The sequence below is a fragment of the Plecotus auritus genome (assembly GCF_963455305.1).
Source record: "Plecotus auritus genome assembly, chromosome: 2".
NCBI classification, from domain to species: domain Eukaryota; kingdom Metazoa; phylum Chordata; class Mammalia; order Chiroptera; family Vespertilionidae; genus Plecotus; species Plecotus auritus.
The window spans coordinates 23,773,474-23,795,943 of record NC_137771.1 but is presented as its reverse complement, the minus strand read 5'-3'; the positions used below and the strand labels follow the sequence as shown (position 1 = coordinate 23,795,943).

General features: G+C 43.9%; 2 protein-coding genes across 6 annotated transcripts in view; both read right to left on the bottom strand.

Moving 5' to 3' along the window:
• The window catches only part of AGO3 (argonaute RISC catalytic component 3), a 111,314-nt gene extending 105,888 nt beyond the window's left edge, over nucleotides 1-5,426 (bottom strand). For all 3 annotated transcript variants that reach the window (XM_080653238.1, XM_080653237.1, XM_080653239.1), the window contains exon 1: nucleotides 5,095-5,426. Coding sequence is in view for 1 of the 3 variants with exons in the window: in XM_080653237.1 (XP_080509363.1) it covers nucleotides 5,095-5,113 (19 nt within the window). In the remaining 2 variants the exon portion in view is untranslated. The remainder of the gene's footprint in view (nucleotides 1-5,094) is intronic.
• A 4,620-nt stretch (nucleotides 5,427-10,046) lies between these two features.
• Nucleotides 10,047-22,470, bottom strand: part of LOC308240364 (protein argonaute-1) — a 46,222-nt gene continuing 33,798 nt past the window's right edge. For 2 of the 3 annotated variants that reach the window (XM_080653264.1, XM_080653265.1), the window contains 5 exons: nucleotides 21,767-21,961; nucleotides 18,405-18,539; nucleotides 17,688-17,789; nucleotides 17,204-17,403; nucleotides 10,047-16,956 (listed from right to left, as the gene is read on the bottom strand). In XM_080653264.1, the coding sequence (XP_080509390.1) occupies nucleotides 16,848-16,956; nucleotides 17,204-17,403; nucleotides 17,688-17,789; nucleotides 18,405-18,539; nucleotides 21,767-21,961 (741 nt within the window). In that variant the 3' untranslated portion in view covers nucleotides 10,047-16,847. The remainder of the gene's footprint in view (nucleotides 16,957-17,203; nucleotides 17,404-17,687; nucleotides 17,790-18,404; nucleotides 18,540-21,766; nucleotides 21,962-22,470) is intronic. The other variant, XR_013959799.1, reaches the window with a different exon arrangement.

Below are 22,470 nucleotides of genomic sequence, written 5' to 3'. Positions count from 1 at the left end.
CCTGAGGTGGACACTCTTGGTGCACCCCTTTGTGGACTGTGTGTACAGCCTTGTTGTAGTTAAGTCTTGAGGAATTGACTTCCAGGCCAGTTGGCTGTAAGGATCAGCTGTGTCTTCGCTGGGAGAAGTTCGGTGCTGGAGACAGCCTTATAGGATTAGACTTGCCAAATTGCAATAGCCTCTGTGCTCAGCTTGGATGGGGTGGAGTCTCAGGGCGGAGCAGACAGTCTTGGTTTCCAGTCAGCCTTGCCCTTGCGCGAGCGCGCCTCCAGACCTCTGCCTTCCCCGGCTCCCGAGTCTCCGCCCGAGAGTCCAGATTCCCCCCACAAGAGCTTGGGTCCCCAGGGGCTCGCCTGGAACTGGGGTTCAGTGCAGTCAGAACTGGGGCTCAGTGCAGTCAGGAGCTTCTGACTCCCTTCCACTAGGGAAAGCCTGTGGCAACCTCCGCAGCCTTTGTGCACACTGGCACGCGTGCGCCTCCAGACCTCTGCCTTCCCCGGCTCCCGAGTCTCCGCCCGAGAGTCCAGATTCCCCCCCGTAAGAGCGTGGGTCCCCAGGGGCTCGCCTGGAACTGGGGTTCAGTGCAGTCAGAACTGGGGTTCAGTGCAGTCAGGAGCTTCCAACTCCCTTCTGCTAGGGAAAGCCTGTGGCAACCTCCGCAGCCTTTGTGCACACTGGCGCACACCTCCAGACCCCTGTCCGCCGGGGCTCCCCCAGGTCTCCCCCGGGTCTCCAAGTCTCCAGGTGCCTTTCTCTCTACCTGACAGTCCAGACTCCCCCTGTATGAGCCTGGGTCCACGGGGCTTCGCCCAGGACTGGGGTTCAGTGCAGTCAGAACTGGGGTTCAGTGCGGTCGGGGGCTTCCTTCCCCCTTCCGCCAGAGAAAGTCAGCCAGGCTCTCAGCCGCCCTTCCTCTCTGCGCGCACAAAGACCCTTTGCCGTACCTCCAATTATCTGTGAGCTTTTCTCTTTCCTTCTAGTTGTAGAATTTTCACTCAGCCAGCTTTCCTGTGGTTCTGGATGGTGTCCGTTCTGTCTTTTAGTTGTAGTTTTGAAATTGTTGTGCGAGGCAGCAGTTTAGGTGCTTACCTATGCCGCCATCTTGGTTTCTCTCTCTGTACATTTTTATAAATGTATAAATAAGTTCAATTTGCTGCCAATCAAGAGCAGCAAATAATAGAAAAAATGTTTTAATGGCCACTCCAGAGTAGCACAAAGTAAAATTTAAGTGACAACCAAGTTTAAAAAACAAAAACTCTCCATGTTCAAAATTCATGCCCTCCCAGAACAGCATTTTTATATTTTTTCAAAGCAAAATTCTACAAGAGAAAAATTTATGTAATAAAAACATTTCCCAAAGTGATTAAAGATTTATTTTAAATATTCAACTGAGAACCTAACGGCATTATATTATTTTGTATTTTGAATCCACTTTTACCAACCTCATTCAAATCAAGCTTCCATACATAAAATTTTGTTTCTTTGGAACTTGTCCTCAAATGACTTTTCTTGATTTTTATTATTAAAGAATGCAGAGCCCTAAAACAACGATTGTTCAAACATGAATTTAAAAGTACAACTTAGAAACATAGTCTATTCACTTTTGCAAGACTGTATAAGACAATTACCAAACTTTTCAAATCAATTTAACTTAAGATAAAAGTAAAATTTTTTTTCTTCTATTGGTAGACAAGTAGAATTCCATCGACCCTAAACAGTAGTCTGACTTTACCTAAAAACACAGACTAGAATAGTATTAAAAAATAGTCTTAAAAAATAGCTCCTCAGGAGAAGTAAAACCTCAATGAATATTTCTGTTTTCCCTACCCCCACTTTATTTGGAAACTAAAACATAACATATACTCTTAGTCCAGCTGTAATTAAACCATAAAAATTAGGATTTCATTAGAAGTTCTCCTAAGGAATCACAGGCTCAAATGCTGTTGATTATTATTTAAAAACCAATTGTGCCAGTTTTGTTTAAATAAAAGTTCACATAGTACTAGGTCAGTAGTTTGTATAGGACATCCTTAAAAAATCACTTAAAAGATTTCATGCAAAGAGAAGAACAAATATTAACTTTTAGTGAGGAATGATTCACCAAGAAACAATTACATAGTATTTGTATTCAAAGGCTCTAATGTGAATAAATTTAGGTTTTTTATGTATCCACTTAACAATTAGAAATTAAAACATCTTGTCATAAGAGGTCTGAGAATATTTACACATAAGAAAAATTTAGAAAAATTGGAGAGCCAACATCCAACATTGATTGCATAGATAATTAAAGAACATTTACATTTAAAATGATTATAAAGATTTTAGATGCAAAATCCACTTGGGGTGCTAAACACACAATACATTATATAGATAATGTATTGTAGAATTGTAATACAATATACAGATGATGTATTGTAGAATTGTATACCTGAAACCTATATACTTTTATTAACCAACTTAGAGGCCTGGTGCACGAATTCGTGCACGGGTGGGGTCCCTTGGCCTGGCCGGCAATAGAGGCCTATGGAGAGTGCCCCCCCCGGGGGGGGGCGCAGGAGGTTGGCTGTGGGAGTGCACTGCCCACCAGGGGGCAGCTCCTGTGTCGAGCGTCTACCCCCTGGTGGTCAGTGCGTGTCATTTGGTCCTAAAGGTTGCTTAGGCTTTTATATATCTGTAGAAGATAAATGTCACCCAATAAATTCAATAAAAAGTAAATGCTAAGTTAAAATAAAAAATGTTTAAACCAAACAATGTATCTGTTAATTTTTTTATTTAAAACTTAGTTGCACAATTCCCCCAATATATAGCTTTAATTTCATGTGCAACAAAAACAGTTGCATGTAAGTTTTGGGACGAATGAAAATTTTGTTTCTGATGATGACACCCTTAAGACAATTATACCTTATCTTCATTTGAGATTATAGTCAATCATGTATAAACTGCACTTAAAATAAACTTTGCATTTCAAGATGTCTAATTCTTAGCTCAAGAATTCACAGAAGCATTTACTGAATCATACTTGGCTAGTTGTACCAGTTGACTAGGTGGTTTGTCTTTAGAAGGATTTTCTAAGATGTTGTCCATATATTGGGCATAATTTCATATAAAAAACCCAAAAGAGAAAAAGAAAAATATCTTTGAAATTTTTTTTGAAATATTTTAAAAGTTTTAGGATGATTAACAAAGTGTTTTTAAGTTTTATGTTTTGTTTTCCAGGCTTGACAACAGGATAGTTACGTAAAAATCACCTATATCCACAAATCATCACATTCTCTAAAAAGTATAGTAGAAAGTTAAAAAAAAAGGCAGGATACAGTTTTGGAAAAACACAAACCAATGATAAACAAATGAGAGTCTAAAACTTTTCACAATCTAGACAAACTTTCCCTTTTTAAGAAGATATGAAGCCCGGTTGGTGGGGCTCAATGGTTGAGTGAAGACCCAGGAACTAGACAGCCTTGGGCAAACTACAGCCGGCGGGCCGGATCCGGCTGTTCTATCCCGTTCTCTTGCTCTCCCCTCCGCTCCTTTACTTTGAATTTATATTAGTTCACACAAACACTCCATCCATGCTTTTGTTCCAGCCCTCCGGTCCAGTTTAAGAACCCATTGTGGCCCTTGAGTCAAAAAGTATGCCCACCCCTGATTACTAGGAGGTCACGGTTGGATTCCCAGTCAGGGCACATGCTGGGTTTCCGGCTCCATGCCCATTGGGCATGCAGGAGACAGCTGATCAATGATTCTCTCTCCCTCCCCGTTCCTCTCTCTGAAATCAATAAAAAAATATATATTTTTAAAAAGGAGTAGACACTTAAAAAAGGATATATGAAGAAGGTAAAAAAATATATTTTTAATAAAGGATGCAAAAGAGAAATGGCACAAATTGATTAGAGAAAACTCCATATAATAAGACTTACAATAAAAGTCTTCCCCATCTCACCTCTACCATTGGAATGCTTTTGCACCTACTTTACAATTATACTCTTTAACCTAATCAATAAATTATTTAACATTAAACCATCATTTTCTTTTATATAAGCTTTTCTTATCTCATATTCAGGCACCTCTCAAATTGGCAAAGTGAGATGTGAAATTCAGGGGCTTATGATACCATTAGTAACAAGACACCTTCTACCCCACCAATATTTTGAAAATTAATTTATAAGTCTGTGACAATCTGGATGAAGCAAACTTTCAAATTTAGCATGTCAAGTATGAATGATCCTTTGGAAAGCAAACTGTTATATAATGTCTACTTTATGTTCCTCAATTACTTAAGAACCATAAAGATTGCTTTTTTCTTTTAAGATAAGTACTGCCCAAATTGCATTTTTTTCCTCAAGACTATCGTTTTTCGCAAGGAGAGAAAGCGGTGTTCTTAAGTGCCAAATTTCCAGGAATATGACAACTCTTCTCTAGGGAACAGAGAATGAAAAATAAAATACTGTCAGCAATTTTAAGAATCACCTCCTCACGCCAGCAATGATCCAGCCTGATATGACATTCCCAAGAGTCTCGAGAACTACATGGTAGGGCAAAAGTAGGTGTACAGTTGTGAGGTCGCGAAAAACAGTTTATTCATGTATTATTGTTTTATTTTCCATACGAACAACTGTAAACCTACTTTAGCCCCATATACCTGGCTGCCACAAACATCAGAAGAAAACTCGGGGATGGAAGAAATGCCATCTTGCATTTGACGCTGCACTAAAACCAAACTTAATTCTCATCTGTTACCTCACTCTATCTAAATAACTACCTTAAGAGGTCTAAGTAATAAGCGCCCAGCGCCTCTACGGGAACACACACCGTTACATCCCCAACCCGAATACGAAAGCGATGGCAAACCCTTCTAGACTCCAGGAGGTACACCGCCCGGAGAGCCCCAAACTTCAATCCTGTAAGCAGTGTCCCCTCCCCGCAGTTTCGCCCACTCGGCTCCGGGGAACTGCGGCGGGGCTGCGCGGAGGCGGAGGAGGGGCCGACGGAGAGGAGGAGACGCCCGGACCTCGGACCTCGCACACCGAGGCCAGGGCTGAGGGAGCGACGATGCCCTACACCCCCGCTGACCCGGCCAACAGCTCTGACACTCACCTGCGGAGCCGATTTCCATTCATGGAGCTGGGGGGAGTGCTTCGAGCGAGAAGGGCGCCCGCCACTGGGGGCAAGGAGGCGGCGCAGGGGGCGACAGGCACTCTCACTTGGCCACGGGGCGGGGAGGCGACAGTCCCTTCTCAGCAACCGCGGCGAAAGCTCTCCTCGGGAGGAGCCGCGGGCGGGAGGCAGCACGCGACTAGGAGAGAAGCGCGAGACGAGAGGTGAGCTCGGTGAGGAATTTGCGTCGCCTGTGGCCGCTCACGCTCCCACTGCCTCTCCACGACTGCGGCGCCGCCGCCGACCTCCCCGGGGGCCGGCCCCGGAAGTCCGCTAGCGTCAGTTCCGCTGCCCCGGCTATCCCGACGCCCAAGCCTCGCGGAACCGAGCTGGGAGCGAGCGACGTCCGTGCGAGCAAGGCAGGAGTGTCGGGGAGCTGGCGCCGAATCTGGGCGGGGCGCGGGCGGAGCCGGCCCTCCTACGGTCTTCCGCTGGTTTGTGCCAGCCGGAGACCATCTGCAGGGACTGCACTCCTAGCTCCACCCGGTGCGGAGCCGGGTCTGCCTGAGGCGACGTAGCTTTCTCTGGGGAGGAGCCTACCTGGAGTGGTTCTGGTCCGAGGTGCAGGGCCCGTACCTGCAGCTGAGGGCCCCAGCACAGCAAGGCTTGAACTAGGCCTCCCTCATCGCTGAGTCCCTCCCTCCACGCTGTTTGGGCGGCCCCACGCGCCTCCTCCTGCAGCAGGCGATCAAGTAACCGCCACAACTGATCACTCTTCTTAATTCTATAGGGTTGCTTTGTCGACCATTTTTTGGGGGGGAGGCGGGGATGTACAATTTAGCTTGGGAAAAGATGATTAAGAAACAGGACATTACACAAAGATCGGCTCGAATAATTTCCATGTTTAAAACTCTTTTAATGGCGCTTCGTCACACTGAGAAGACCCAAACTCCTTTCCAGGGTCCAAACGCTCGGCTTAATGGAATCCCTGCCTTTCTCAAGCAAAACTTCACTATGCTACAGTTATACTGTCTGCTTCTATTTCCCCCAGTGGCAAAGCTCTTCTTTCCGACTTGGGGGTCCTCTGTTCCGGGTTCCCTTGGCCAGGAATCCTCTTTCCACTCTTGTCTTTTTATACCTCAACTTAAGATTTATCTCTGACAGGGCTTTTCGATATGGTGGGACACCTGTTTTTCTATTACAGTAAGCCTGTCCTAATCTGTGATTTCTTTTTACTACCTCTCCCACTGGAATGTAAACGTTAATGGTGATACTATTTTATTCAGGCTGATGAATGATTCATGACTTTTCCCTATGTCTTTAAACATCAGTAATGGTTAGACTTTTTAAAATCAAAGTTCACTCTTTTATTAAAGTTTGGGACAAAGAAGAAGAAAAAGTATCCTATCTTAAGTGTGCTTCCCCCCACGCCCCAATCACTGTAGTACTTTGGATCAGTCACTTGTCTCTGGGCATCAGTTTCCTAATCTAAAAAATGGAGAGAATAACATGTACCTTAGAGTTGTGAAGTTAGGAAATGTACCTAAAGCACAAAGAAAACTCTCCCTAAATGTTAGTGAATTTAAAAAATAGTTATTGTTTTTGGTTACTCCTTTAGCATTTACTAAAATGGTTACTATTATATTAACTATTTTAAAGCACTTATTAGATGCACCTACCTGTAAACTCTTTATAAGTGGGATTCAAACCCACATCTGATTCCAATTTCTTCCTTTCCATCCTTACACCTTTTACTGAAAATGCCCTCCCAAATTTAAAAATGTCAAATTGTCACCAGATGAAACACTGTATTGTCGAAATTATTTTCAATCCTTGACCATACACAATCCAAGTCTATGGGAGCATCAAACAGAGTAAATACCAACTGTTGTGCAAGGGTTTCTCACACCTTCAGCCTTAATTCTGGAACTGTTTTCTTATGATGCAGTCTTCTTCGGTGTATCCGCGTAGACATGGTGATGGTGATGAACCCTGGAAGTGGGCCACTGTCGTCTTTGTTGACACTGACAGGATTTGGACCTTCCAGTTGGATCCAATTTAGTAAATGTCAATGATGCCTTACCATCTACTTCTGCTATCCAGGGACCCCACCTCTTTATAGTGAGCCCATATGAAAGGCTCATGAACTGTAATATCAGGAAGTGAGAAAGCAAAAAAGTTTGAATGATTCTGCCAAAAGCAAAGTTATATGAGGCTTACTCCTGACCACATGTACACACTATTTTTTGATAACCTCATTCCCAAATGAGTCTGCTCTTAAGGGCATACAGGAGAGTCTTTGTGCATCTTGTTAACTGTTACAGCCCCAATGCCTAGAACAGTGCCAGTGCCTGGCACATAGCAGCATTCTGTAAATAGCTGTGGGAGGGATGGATGAATGAGTGGGCTCAGGAAGTAGGCTAAAACTGCCCTTAACCCTCGTGGCACTGGCTGCTCTCAGAAGGGGGTATGAAATAGTACAGAAATCTCAGGGGCAACAAAATCACTGCCTGCTGAATGTTGCATTCCTAGGCTTCCTGTGCTAGATAAACACCATCACTGAATAAGGGGAACAACTGGATGGAATCCTCTCCTTTCACATAGGCTCAAGTTAGTTGATGTGGCACTTGAGCTTAAAATCTCTTCTAGACCAAAAGTTTTTAAACAGCAGAAATCAAGCTACAGGTGACTCCTGAATAACACAGGGGATAGGAGCGCCGATCCCCACACAGTTGAAAACCAGCATATAACTTTTGACTCTCCCAAGACTTAACTAAGATCCTTCTTTGGGGATTAGTTCCAGGAACCCCTGAATATACCAAAATCCAAGAATGCTCAAGTCCCTTATATAAAATGGTGTAGAACAATGCATACAGTCAGCTCTCAACATCTATTGAATTCCAATGGGGGATTGAAAATACTGTTTTCAATCCGCAACTGGTTGACTCTACAGGTGGGAAACCTGAAAAATACAGAAGGCTGACTAAATATTTATTGAAAAAAATATCCGTATCTAAAAAAAACAAACACTGTGCATTTTAAGCCTGTGTTGTTCAAGGGTCAGGTGTACTTTGTACTGCAGCAGGACACAATATAAAACATACTGGCTTTCGCCCAGCCAGTGTGCTCAGTGGTTGAGCACTGACATATGAACCAGGAGGTCATGGAGTTCAGGCTCGATTGCACACAGGAAGCAGGCAATTGACGATTCTCTCATTGATATTTCTATCTCACTCCTTCACCCTTCCTCTCTTGGAAATCAATAAAAACATATTTTTCAAAAAATATATTAAAAATAAAAACATACTGGTTTTAGGGACAGTCAGAGCTGAGACTGAAGGCTCTCGCCTACTATCTGTGATCCTAGAAAAGTCACTCTCTCTTAGCCTCACATTCCTGATCCTTAAAAACCCAAGGACCTATGTAGAGCAGACACTGCTGGCTGGATACCTACCCAAACCCTTCTTTCTCACCTAATAGACATGACTTGTCTTTCTAATCCACATGATTTAGAGGGTAACCCCTAATTAATCTCAGCCACTCATGATGGATGATCTCATTTGCTCTGCCAATGACAGGAGTGGGAAGATGACCCATTTCTAGCAAATGACACATGAGGCCAGATCTGCTGGGCTTCCAAGGATTTTCTCACTTTAAATGAAACACTGGAAAAAATTAGACCCTCTTCTGTAAGACATTGTTCTGTCAGCATTTCCTTCTGGGGTTATGGTAGTCTTCTTGGGACTCCGAGGTGAACTAGCATGAGCGTAAACCAACACAGAGGACAGCAGAGTAAAAAGATTTCAAGAACCTGGTTTGTTGGTATTATCATCAAGCCACTGAATTAACCAAACTCGGAGCCATATTAAATGACCTCTTGTCATGTGAGTTTCCTTATTTAAGCCAACTTAATTGGGGTTTTGTTATACACAATTGAAGTTAACCGATAAGCTCCTTCACATGAAGGCTGTGAAGATGCAATTAAATAAGATAGATACTGTACAAGACACCTAGACAAGCACTTCAAAGTACCCAAGCCCCTCCTTCTTTCCCAGTGCACTTCCATTAACAATCCACAGGCCTTTTTCAAAAAACTGGCTGGGAGCTCTCACTGACTCTTTTAAGAGGAAAGTTTCTTGCCTTCAGAAGGTGGGTAAGAGTGATGGAGGGCTCCCTTACCAAGGTCCCTCAAGATTTCTTTGTCCCCAAAAGACACTGTCAAGAGGGGTAGTAGTGAAACTGCCGCAGCCCAGAGCAAGAGAACAGTGTGTAAGCCACGTTGGCCTAAAAAACCTAAATACGCTGTACTGAGAAGGCAGTTATGGTGCTTAGGTGGATAACTTCTAAAATGTACCTCATCCCCAGCAAGTCCACTTTTCCAGATCCCTCTTCCTGACACAGCTGCTGTACCGGAGTGCTTCTGTCATGCTCTGTGCACTTTCTAAGCTTGCCAGGTTTCCTCGGCCTATAGCCAGAGGAATAAATGTCTTCAAAGCTAGAAACAAATAGGGAGAGCTATTTGCTATAATTCAATGTTACTTGCCATTCAAGCAAGTACAGACAGCAGTCTGGGGATGGCCCAGACTCATCACGCGAAAATAGTCTTCTCTTTGCACTATAACCCTTTCCTTTAGCCACCAAACCCTAATTGCCATGAGATTCCGCTGTCTGCTAAACCAAGAGATTCCCAACTAATACCCAGCCTCACTCTGCCTCAAGCCACTTGTAGACAAGAATGCCCTACAAAAATACGTTGCCAATTAATAGGGCAGAGCGAAGGCTCAACCAATACTGAAAAAGGGAGGTCTATGGGTGCAAGAAGCCTTAACTCAAACCCTTGAGCTCCAAAACCAGACAAATCAGACCTTGGGATCACACTATATTTTTCACTTTAGTAGCAACCAACAGTCATTCCGAAACTTTTTTAAAAACATCAATCATTTTTTTAACGTTTTAAATTTTATTGAGTTTAGAGAGACAGAGGGAGGGAAGAGAGAGATATTGATGTAAGAGAGCAACATCAATCGGTTGCCTCCTGCATATGCCCCGATAGGAAATCGTACCTGCAATCTGGGTATGTGCCCTGACTGGAAATTGAACCATTGACTTTGACCTTTCAGTGCAAGGGACAATGCTCCAATCAACTAAGTCACATGGGCCAGGGCTAATATCAGTCATTTTTAAAACTGAAATTTATGGCAAAGTGCCATAATGATCATCCTCCCACTTGCTGCTCTACTAAATACTTCACTTCTGTTTTATGAAGGGTCATAAATTTAAACCTTATTTCAATTGGGAAATATGTCCTCCATCTTCCAATCTGCTCTTTAAGTTCTACCAACCTAACCCTTGCTGCTGAAAAAGAACATGTGTTGGGCTGGCTTGCACTCAAGGGACTCTGGCAGGTGGTGGCCACAGGTTAGTTCTGCAATTTGAAGTCACAACACTTGGCATCCAGAGGAATGCTAGGCCCACTTACACACATTAGGTGCCACTGAACATTTCTCAATGGCTCTGTGCCAGAACATTCTGTGAGCAATCTTCACTCAGAGTAACAATGTTTTAGCAGTACCAAGGAGCTTACATGCTTGACAATCGTGCCATCAGCTGAAGGTACAAAACCACAGAATCTCCATGTTGAGTGAGAGTGAGAAAAGATTATGATAATCTGGTTAAGTTTCTGCTTACCTGAAGATTCAGAAATGCTGACTCCATCCTGTACACTCAACTCAGTATCATCTTGATTCCCTACTGCCCCCAGCCCCCGGAATTCATAAACCACAGATTTCTAGCTCATTTTAATTCTACTCATATATGTATGGCTCTAAGATGACAAAAGTGAATAGAATGTAATTTCTGCTCCTAGTTCACAGGCTCTGGGGGAAACAAGTCATAAAAATAAATTGAACAAGCTGCTAAGTGCTATAGAGTGCACTGGAACATCATCTATGACACTGGTTAAGAACAAATTTAAGTTTGTTTATTTTATTCTCTTACAAGTATCTCCCAAGAACAGGAGGAAGCTGGAAGTGGTGGTGATGGTTTTAGTGAACAACTTGGAAGACCTAATCTTAGCCTTATTCAAATTAGTTTTCTCCAATGCTCATTTTCAAGAAATACTGGAGAATGACCATAAAGTTCTATAATCCCAGAGAAGATGGGGTAGAGGATGGTAAATTAAGTTGAAAAAATACCCCCTTCTCACTGCAGCAGTTCATGTTGTTAATCATAACTTTCTTGGATTCTATTCCACTCTCTTGATTTTTTCCCCCACCTCATTAAATCAGCCAAAAAATACAAAATTAGTAATAGGACAATCATCTTAGATTCTGCTTCCTCTCTTCATCGTTGAAATTGTGTTTCCTAGCGTTGTATACAATGTTTTTCTCACTCTACTCTTGTTCTAAACCATCTTGTTCATTCCTATGGCTTTAACTATCAACTATATAAGTATGAATCCCATATCTATAATTGCAGTTTTGTAGTTTTCCCTGAGTAACAAAACATAAATGTTTACTGGAAAGCTTAACCTCATTTCCCCATGGGAACCTCAAAACTCAGTCTATACAAGGCTAATTGTCTTTCTTCACAAAATTCGTTAGCTTCCTTCTATAGTCTCCGCTCTGCCCATCTTGGTTAGAAGAATGCCCCAATACACTCACTTACTCAATCGGAAACTATTCCTCTCTTTCCCTTCCATCATCCATTCAGTCCTATTAATTCTATCTCCTGAGTGTTTCTCAAACCTGCCCTTTCCTATCTTCATGGCTAAAGCCTGACAGCCTTGTTCCAGTCCCTCATCTCTCTTATATACCAGGGGCACCATTTGACTACTCATATCCTCAACCAAACTTTAAGTTCCTTATTTTTCAATTGTGCCTACCCTTCCCTCAAAAGTACTGCTGGTCACAGTACTTGTTGAACAATAAATGGAGGCCCTGTGAAGTATGAATACATACAATATGCAGTTTCAACACTCTGGAATTTGTTCTATCCACTTTCCTCCTTTAGAAGTAATGGTTCTGCTCTTATAAAAATCTATTTTCTTACCTAAAATCTATCAGAGATGTAATTAATTCCAACAATTTGCTTTGCTAATAGGAAAAAAGAGAGAGAGACCGCACTTTAGAAACAGAAGCCACTGTTGTTTTTATAAAACACAGAATTGTGCTGCTGCTGTTGCTTGGTTTAGAAGGAACTGTACATTACAGCTGCTGGGATAATTTTACAATAGACTGGACAAGGTACAGCTCAAAGCAGGACACAAACACAAGTCTCAAAGGGAAACAAATGCAAACAAGTACACAGCTGTGGGGCTCCAGGGATATTTCCCTATCCATGCTGGACTTGAGAAGAATAAAAGTTCAGAAACTAAAGTGGAACCCAGAGTAGTCACACATGCCCACCAGATGGCTGCTAAGTGCCAACATCACACACCATTTCAGGTTGGACTGTGTGCATAGGAAAGTCATTTCATTTTTCCTTATTGCTACTACACCAGGGGACATGGTGCATTCGATATATTGTCTTTACTTGCACAATCCTTGGAGAGTTTATTTTCCTTTTTAAAGTAGGAAATTTGCCTTCCCCATCTTATTCTGATTTTTGTTTGATTTGAGCCATTCCCTCCACTCCCTTTCTTGGGCTCCCAAACAGCAGCCAGAGGTTCTAAGTCAGTAGGAGTAGAGTAAGAAGAGAGCACCAATCTAGCCTCTCCCTGCTCAGGGAGAAGGCAAGTCCTAATAAATGGGGGAAAGAGAAAACCAGAGCATCCCTTCTCCCCAATCTGCTTAGAAGGCCAAATAGAAAAGAGTGCCCTGCACATCCCTGCCATGATCAGACTTTAAAAAGGAAGGCATCCCAGCTACCATCCTGGATTGGCCTAGGCCCAATAAATATAAATAAAAACAGCTTCCTCCAATGTAGTCTCCAAAATTACATTTTGGCTAGTTTGAGATGACTTTCTACCCTGAAGGAGAAAGAACTTCCATCTTTTGTTACACACGATGCAAGGTCTAAAACACTGCCCTACCTGCCTTGAAGATATTCCAGGGGCCAGCTAAGAAGTGTTTCCTTGGCTGCCCATCTGGAGTACTGAGTCTCATTTACAGAATTCTGGACAAGAAAAGGAAAACTCCAAGAACACTGTTGCTTAGCCAAAGAGGAGTTATCTACTAAGTGGGAACCAGGAGTTTTTTAGGGGAGGTTTTACGGCTTTACGTACCTTCTTCTTCAGCATTATTCTAAGCCTAAATACCCAGCAACAAGAGCCCAAGCTTATCTCCAAACACCAGTAATAGCACCCCAACTCTCAATCGGTCAGGCTGGACTGGAAAAATGATAAATGAGCAGTGCTCTCCTTTCCCACCTTTTAACCAAATTTCTCCATTCTCTTCCCATCACTCTCTTCTTCCTCTATGTCCATCCCCTGACCCTCAACCCTGGATACCCAAGTAGCTCAATCCTAACAAGTCCTTAAAATAGGGAAGCCCCAGGTAGAGAAAAATGAAATAACATCTAGGAAAAGCAATGAGAAAAACCAACTCCAAGGAGTGGACAGATGATGTGGAAGTTGCCAGAAGCCTCTGATTTCATACCATTTGGGCAGGCCCGCTGCTCAGACCTAGTGAAAGCTTGAGGGCAGTCCAGCCCAAAGAGGACATACTGGGCTTGGGGAACAGATTCTTGGTCTTTTGTAGCCAAGGAGCTAATAAGCCTGACCTTGTCAGCTAACAGAGGGATCACTATAGCCATGCAGAGAATTCATCATCAGGCAAGCAGATCAGCAAGCAAGCTGACTAAATAGAAAAAAAAAAAAAAAAAGAAGAAGAAGAAAAGAAAAGGAAGCCAGGGAAAGAGAGAATAGGAAAAGCAAGGCAAAAGATTGGAATAAAGGGAGCAAGAGACTTGTCTAAAAAGATGAGGCTGGGGTCATCCCACGCTTCCTCAGAGCTTAAGTGAGTCACACTACCTAAACCAAATCCAAGAAAGCCAAAGCTTGTTGCCAACACCAGTTCCCAATGTGTATGCACTACCTTTCAAACAATAATAATCCTCAAGGTCAAGGATATTTTTCAAGTCTCAAAGATTAAAAAAAAAAGTCAAAGCAAGAAGTCATTTTCTTGCCATTGCCCAAGCTGCTGCTCTTGCTTTTATTTCTTGAATGGTATGTGCAATGCCAAAGGGCTAAAAAATGCATTTCAAGCCCCAGCTCCAAACCCAACTGGAAAGAGTGAGGCAAAAAGAAAAAGGAAAGAACACAAACTTGTGGCCGAGAGTAGGTGGCTACCACCAGCTCCCTATGGATATTTGCAAATGCTGGTGAATGACTGGAACCTCCAGGAATAGTGCCCTGATCCTAGCCCCAAAATGCACCCAAGAAGAGAACATGCAGAGCCCAATGTTCAAAGAGAGCTCCCCTCCTCTAAGGGTGACTGAACATGAAGTAGACAGTATATGAAGGTGATGGACAGGGCAGATGGAGTGTTGGCATCACTCTCTTTAGGCACTTGTGTAAGGAATGTAGGCTGTCCAGTGAGCTAACTCCTCCCAGAACCCTCCATTCTGTTCTTCAGCTGGGTTGTGCCCATGGGGCACCCAATGCCATAGCCAGTAGGAAAGTAAAGGAGGAGTTACTCAACAGTCCTGATGCCTTCCTCTATAATCAATGTTTGTGCTACGTTTTGTGAAGTCATTGAACAAAGTAGCCAACCAGAACGGAACCTGCGAGAGACTGTTTTGCATAGGAAATCTGGGTCTGTATTAGGGCTGTTGGGGAGGGGAAGTGGTAGCTCTCACTGCACAGGCCTGGATTCAGACTGGCCTTCCTCCGGCTGGCCTCCAAGCCTGAGCTAGGTCTAAAGTGTCATGGCTTTATCACCAGATTGGGGCAAACCCAAGCCCAAGCTCCTTAAAAAAAGGAATTTCCACACTAAAGCTGCAAGGTCTCATCCCAAGCAGTGGGAAAGGAGAAAATGAACAGTCAAGGAAAGAGGGGGCCTTGCCTCAAGGCCAGCAGGCACCAAGCTACAACCCCCTACTTTTCCAGTTTTACAAGCCAGCCAAACCCCATCTCTATGCAGGGAGAATGAAAAAAAAGCCCATGCCACCCACTCGCATGCCCTAGTGGGAAACCAGGAAAAATTCATTTGTGTAAACAGAAGCAAAAGGGAGCAGCAAAATCCCCCAGCCTATTCACAGGACACACTAGAATCTGGGATGAGCCGAAGTGTCAGAGGACAGTCCAGAGGGAGAGGAAGATGCACTTGCAGGAGAGTGCCGGGCAGAGGGCAGTGCAGAGGAGGGAGCCTGTAGCAAGAAAAAGGTATTTTCTGCAGAGGAAAGATGGAGCCTGAGCCCCACATTGGGAGATAACCACCCTTACTTAGCCAGGCCAAAGAACAAGTCAGGTACATTGTTCTTTTTAATGGCTCCATGTTTCTGGATGTAAACTCACCAGGCATTGGAAGGATATCAAGATTTTGGCAATAAACTCAAGTTATGGTATAAAAATAGCATTTAGTTTTTGCTCTTTTTTCTTATTTTAGACCTAAGGATCGTTTGTTATAAGACACCCCAATTTAAAAATATTGAAACGTAAGAGACTTGACCATTGGGGAAAAAGAAGCCAAGAGTGAGAAAAACTATGAAAGTAACTCCAGACCCAGGCAGGTGGGAGGGTAAGGGTAGGACAGGGAAGAAAGGAGGCATAGCCAGTCATCTCAGCAGCTCCATAGACTTGTCAGGTCTGAAAGTGCAAATGTCAATGGACTTTAACCATCTCGAGGTTACAATATTTTTAAAAGCTCAATGAATATTGAAGTCAATTGCTTTAAATGCAAAATAGTTGGCGTTCTGGCTGGAGGTTTGTTGGGTTAGGAGTATTTCTTCCCCATTTACCTCCTCTCCCACCCCTACCCCATCCCCCCAAAGAAAGGTACAAAAGGTTGCAGTTCTGCAGCATTACCGTTACAGGGAAGGCACTGGTTACCCACCAGCAGGCGGAAGGAAGACAGGGTCGTGTCACTTCAGAGCTAAGTGCCATAGTGCCTTAAGTCTTATTAGGGGCTGGATGTCTGTCAGGGAGGTGGGAGGTAGGGTAGGAAAAGGTGGAAAGAAAGGAATAAGGGAAAGGGGGGTGGCAGCAGGGGGAGGAGCAACCAAAATCATTAGCATTAAAAAATCTTCCTACAAACTGGATTCTTAACCCATTAAAACATCTTGTATCCTAAAATATTGATCTGGGTCTGGTTTCGTTTTTCTTCTTAAACAAATCTAGACCTTTTCTGATTAAGGCTCCTAAAAAATCCTTCCCTCCTCCCACCCAATTTTTCAAGCCCCTCACTTTCCCATCTGAAGTATCAAACCCAAACCTACCAGCTTTAGTCCACAGGAATGTAGAGCCGAGCCGACCTTACCAAGCTGTCAGGCATGAGTCTTTAGCACTGTGAGTCACGTGAGACACCTGTGTGTATGGTGGGCACTGGTGCTGCCCGTCTTGGTCCAGTGGGGTCAGGGTCAGATGTGACAAGATGGGGTGAAGGGTATGAGGTGAATATCGGAAATTTCTGGCTGGTGGTCTGGCTTACTGGCCCTGTTCCCCACCCTTTTGTCCCATCTGTAGAAGGAAACAAGGCCTTCTGCACTCCTCCCTACCCCACCTCCCTCCTCCCTGATTCCTCTGGATTTGGGTGGCATAGCTCTTGGGGCTTGGAAAACTTTCTTCTATCCAGTGAGGTAACAGCGTTCTGCCTTCAAGCGAAGTACATGGTGCGCAGAGTATCCTGGTGAACCTGCACGGCTTTGGCCAGGGCCTGGGGGTCCCGCCCATTGCTCTGCCCTGATATGTGGCTCCCCTCTCCACTGAAAAGGAAAAATGAAAGAAGTCCTTCCTGGTAAACTGAGCTGCTGCTAATCCCTTCCCCCATCCCTAGAATGCCAATTCCCATACCAGCTTAAGAAAAAAAAAAAAAATCCAACCCAGATTTGGCAGATGAACCCAGAGGCACCAAACTGAACAATACCCATTTCCTTCTACCCAAGGAAAGTTGGGAAGGTCTGGTACCCAAAGGATGAGGTAAAAAGGAAGCAGCCTGATCCCAGGCCTTACCTGTCATGCTCCTTGTCCACTAGGTGATATCGTGCCCGGAAAGCCACCAGGCGGGCATAGTAGGCAGGTGCTGGGATAGAGACGGAGCGCGTGCATCGTACATAAGTGTGGCATAGCTGGTATGTCAAGATCTGGAGCTCATCTGCTGTGAAACGGTTGTCATCCCAAAGGACATAGTAATGGGATGGTCGGCTGGTGCCCTGGGAAGATAGGAAGGTAAGGGGTGCCAGATTGGGCAAAGGGAATAGGATCACTGTTAAGATTATGGCTAGGTTGGAAGACCCACCCATGAATAGGCAAACACAAAGTCATCTATAATTTGCCTAAGATATTCAAAGTGTATTTCTGGTCAAGTACACTGAGGGCTTATTAAGAGAACAATCGTGATTTGAATGTCACTCAGTGATGACATATATTCTAGAGGCAGTAGTAATAATCAACTAATTTTCGACTCATTGGAAACCCCAGCACATAGCCCAGCTACCTGGATGCCTGCGTGGCTGCACAGATAGAAGTCAAACTCAAATGGGTGCGTGATGTTGGTATCCACAGTGGTCCCAGCTGGGATGTTACCACTCTTTCCAATCTGCATAGAGACAAAGACAACCAAGATCCCAAGACCTGCCTAGCCTTAACTAGGGCCCCAACTCAATTCTACTCTGACTCCACCAGAATCCCTAGAGTAAAGCAGAAGTTGTGGTTCCCAGAGGGTATTGGGTTTTGAAATAATGAGTTCTAAAGTCACACAGAAATGTGTTTCAGAACTAATTTCATCGTTTATTACTGTGTGATCTTATCAAGTCATTTAACCTTTCTGAGGTTAAACTGGAGATAATAATAGTACCTACCTCACAGGGCTGCTGTGAGGAAGACGCCTTGTACAGTGTCTGGCACATAGGAGAAGTTCAATAAATGGTAGTTCCCTTTCCCTTCTCTGGGAGCTGGTCTATATATGGGGTCTATAGGCCAGGGAGCTAGGAGGAGGGAGAGGAAGTATAAGGGAAGGAGGGGGAAAAAGGGGAAACAAAGGGAAGGAGGTGGTAGAGGAAGGACCACAAGAGCTCGAGGGAGGAAAGGGGCCAAAGAGGATGAACAGGCCACGGTTAAATCCCCAGATTTTATCTCAAGGGCTTCTTTCATATTAAGAGAAGGCAGACAGGATGGATGAGGGTATGGGTGGCTTCCTCAATCCCTCACTCACTCGCTCATTCTTGTCAGCACAAAAAAGTCGGGTGTGATGGCGTTTCTGCACCACAATATAAGTGATCCCAGGCTGGTAGTCCTTTTCCAGTTTGATGCAGGCATCACGAATGGCCAGCAGCTCATAGTGGAGGATCTAGGCACAGGGTGTGAAGATAGACAAAGAATATACAGCTCCTCTTGAGTTCACACATCTTTGTGAACTAAGGGTTGACACTTATAATATGGCTTTTTGCTCAGTCTCCCTTTATAAGCTGATACCCAACCATTAGAGCTGATGGGTCCTTCCTGACAAAATCAGCCTTATATGGAATTCATGTATTTGTTCCCATAAAACCTTGGCTGGGAAGCTTGGCATCAGTAGAGAGCACTTACCTGGTTCCTATGTAAAAAGAGACCTAAAATCAAGACACAGAACCAAGGTTCACAGAGAAATCACTAAAATTATAATATCCAAAGTAAGGTCAATTTCAGGATCAGGAGAATAATGGGAGTATCCCTTGGACCTCTACAAGCAGACAAGGATGGTACCACTAGAGAAGAGCAGACACAGAGTTCAGACACGGGTGCAGAGGGAGGGGATGAATTCTGGCCTACAAAGAAGCAGGATCCTAATATATAAAAACCGTGGGTCGTAATGACCAGTAAGGACTGAGGCTCGACCAACTGGAAGTCAGTCCTGCAGTTTGTGCTTCATTTTGTGAAGTCATGGTAGCTCTCACTGCAAAGGCCCCAGCACTGACTGCTGAGGGGGCTGCGAATCAGGGCCAGAGAGAGGCCTGAAGAGAGAAGCAAGGACTGATCTGTTGCTGCTGAGGCAGCTTTTAATCAGCACTTGCCTCTCTCTTTCTCTCCCAGTCTGGCCAGCAGCCGCGCCTTCATTTCTCTCCAGGCATTCACTGGGGCTGCTGATCAGCCCCGCCTTTCTGATCAGGCCCCATTGATAGGCCCAGATATGCTGACTGGCATAGGAACCGACCAATCATAACCAAATGTGGGTGCTGTGAAGAACCAATGGTTGCCTAGGAGGCAGAGCTTTTGACATTGACATAGGAACCGACCAATCAGAACCAAATGTGGGTGCTGTGAAGAACCAATGGCTGCCTAAGAGGTGGAGCTTCTGATGCTGACTGGCATAGACACCGACCAATCAGAACCAAATTGGTCAGTAGAGGAGGGCAGTTGGGGGCAAGATCAGGCCAGCAGGGGAGAGCCCTTGGGGGTGAGATCAGGCTGGCAGGGGAGGGCAGTTGGGAGCAACCAGGCAGGCAGGGGAGGGCAGTTAGGGGTGATCAGGCAGGCGAGAAGTTAGGAGCCAGTGGTCCCCAATTGGAGAGGGTGCAGGCTGGGCTGAGAGAACCCCCCCCCTCTGTGCATGAATTTTGTGCACCAGCCCTCTAGTTATAAAATAATGAACTAGCTAAAGAAGCAGCCACAGGTAAATAACCATAGATAATAGTTGCCTTATGGTCTTGGATATCAAGTATAGGGAGTCAAAACTGTACGGTAGAAGTGATTAGAATTTACAAACAATTAGAATTAGATTTAAAACCAAGTTTTAGCCCTAGCTGGTTTGGCTCTGTGGACAGAGCATTGGACTACAGACCAAAGGGTCCCGGGTTCAATTCCAGTCAAGGGCGCATGCCCGAGTTGTGGGCTCGATCCCCTGTTGGGGACATGCAGGAGGCAGCCGATCAATGATTCTCTCTCATCATTGATGTTTCTCTCTCTCTCTCCCTCTCCCTTCCTCTCTGAAATCAATAAAAAATATATTTAAAAAGTAAAAAAAAAAAAAAGGGCAGTTTAAAAATAAATAAAACCAAGTTTTATCTTGTTGTATATCCTTGAGCAAGTTACTTAATCCCTCTTAGACTCATTTTCTGCACACCTACTAAAATTACTAATAAGACCAGCCTTACAAAGCTGTTACGAAGACTAAAACCGATAACTAAGTAAATGCATAGAAAACCTAATAGGAGCTTAATAACTGCTGACTGCTTTGCTAAGAAGTTTGAGTTTTAACCCAAGGCTATACAAACCAGACATTTCTGAACAGAGAAGTGATATGATAAATATATCTGGTATTTTAGGAAACACTGGATGCCTTGGAAGAAATTGAGCACAATGGTTAATAGCATGGACTTTGGAATCAGACCAATTTTTCTAAATCCCAGTTCTACCACTTAGTAGCTTGGGTGACAATGAAGAAATCATTTAACATTTCCAAGCCCCAGTTTTCTCATCTGTCAAATGGAATATTTACTATTTCATAGGACTACTGTAATTACAGCATTAAATAGAACACATATGAAGTGCTTGGCATAGTTTAGGGCAGTGGTCGGCAAACTCATTAGTCAACAGAGCCAAATATCAACAGTACAACAATTGAAATTTCTTTTGAGAGCCAAATTTTTTAAACTTAAACTTCTTCCTTAACGCCACTTCTTCAAAATAGACTCGCCCAGGCCGTGGTATTTTGTGGAAAAGCCACACTCAAGGGGCCAAAGAGCCGCATGTGGCTCGCGAGCCGCAGTTTGCCAACCACTGGTTTAGGGCACATAGAAAGTACCCAGTAAATGGCAGTTATATATTACTATTAAATTGTAGTCAAGGAGACCAGTTCAGTATACAAGTTTAAACAACAGAATATGAAAGCTTGGCAGGCAGAAAGAATAAGAGCAACATTATGAAGAAAGGTCAATAGCAGTGGCCTCCAGACAAGCAGCACCATCTACAGACTTAACAGTATTACAAATTTTAGGGCCCCATCCTAGACTCAACTGGAAATTCTTTTTTTGTTAATCCTCACCTGAGGATATTTTTCCGATTGATTTTTTTTTTTTTTAAGAGAGCGTGAAAGGAAGGGGGAGAGACAGAGAGTAACATCGATTGGTTGCCTCCCCTATGTGCCCCGGCCAGGACCAGGGATCGAGCCTGCAACTAAGGAACTAAGGTACATGCCCTTGCTGGAATTGAACCCGAGACCCTTCAGTCAGAGGGCTGACACTCTAACCATTAAGCCAAACCAGTTAGGACTCTAGATCAGAAATTCTAAGGGTAAGTTCTGTTAAATGTTTTAACAAGTCTTCCCAATGATCTTGACTCATGTTTGAGAACCACTGGTCTAAAGCATCAGTCTTCAACACGAACCAACTACTTATAGGCACTGAGGGTCTTCTGTTACAAGAAAACAGGTCTACAGATGCTTGTACTTGCCACTTCTCAGTTGTGATGTCTGCTCTGAAGCTTTTCCATTTAGCAACCTTCCAAGTGCCAATAGCTTAGAAAAGCTAGCAGTACTCTCTGCTACCATTAGGCGCTCTGGCCTCAATATGAAGTTTTTCTAACTACTGTGGGCCCTACCTGAGGGAGCTGGCCTTCAGGAACCCCATCACGGTAGAAGATGATACGGGTAGGCTTGAAGCGGGTGGACTTGTAGAACTGGATCAGCAGCTCACGCACCATGTAAGATAAGTCTTCAATGATCTCCTGCCGAGGTCGCTGCACCCGCACAGTGGCACAATAACGGCTGGGGTGGGCATCCATACTGCCTACCACCTGTTAATTAAGGAGACAGAATAAGCGCCTAGAACCTCCACCCACCCAACACTGTCAAGCTGTGGGTTTGGGCAAAGGCTTCTCAGCAAAAAAATCATGCTATCAAAACAAGTAGGGTTTTGGAGCCAATGAGTCCTGGTTTCAATCTCTGTTCTATCACACATGCAGAAGTTACTTAATTCATCTGATCTTTTCTTTCCTCCTCTCAAATAGACATAAGTATAGAACACCAGCTGTTTGCAGTGCTGTTATTGTACATATAAAGCACCTTGGACAGGGCCTAGCCCACAAAAGGTGCTTGATAAGTTTGATTTCCCTACCCCTTGAAGAGGGGAATGTGAAGGTTTGGCATTACTAACTTAAAAAATAACCTCATCTAGCCACAAGTTTATCCTTTTTTCATTCAAGTGCTAATCTACACCAGAACAATGGTGAAAAGTATTCTTGCAGGTGGTGAGATAACATAATTTTCAAAGGGGACAGTGGCCAGAGCCTAGGATAGATGGCCA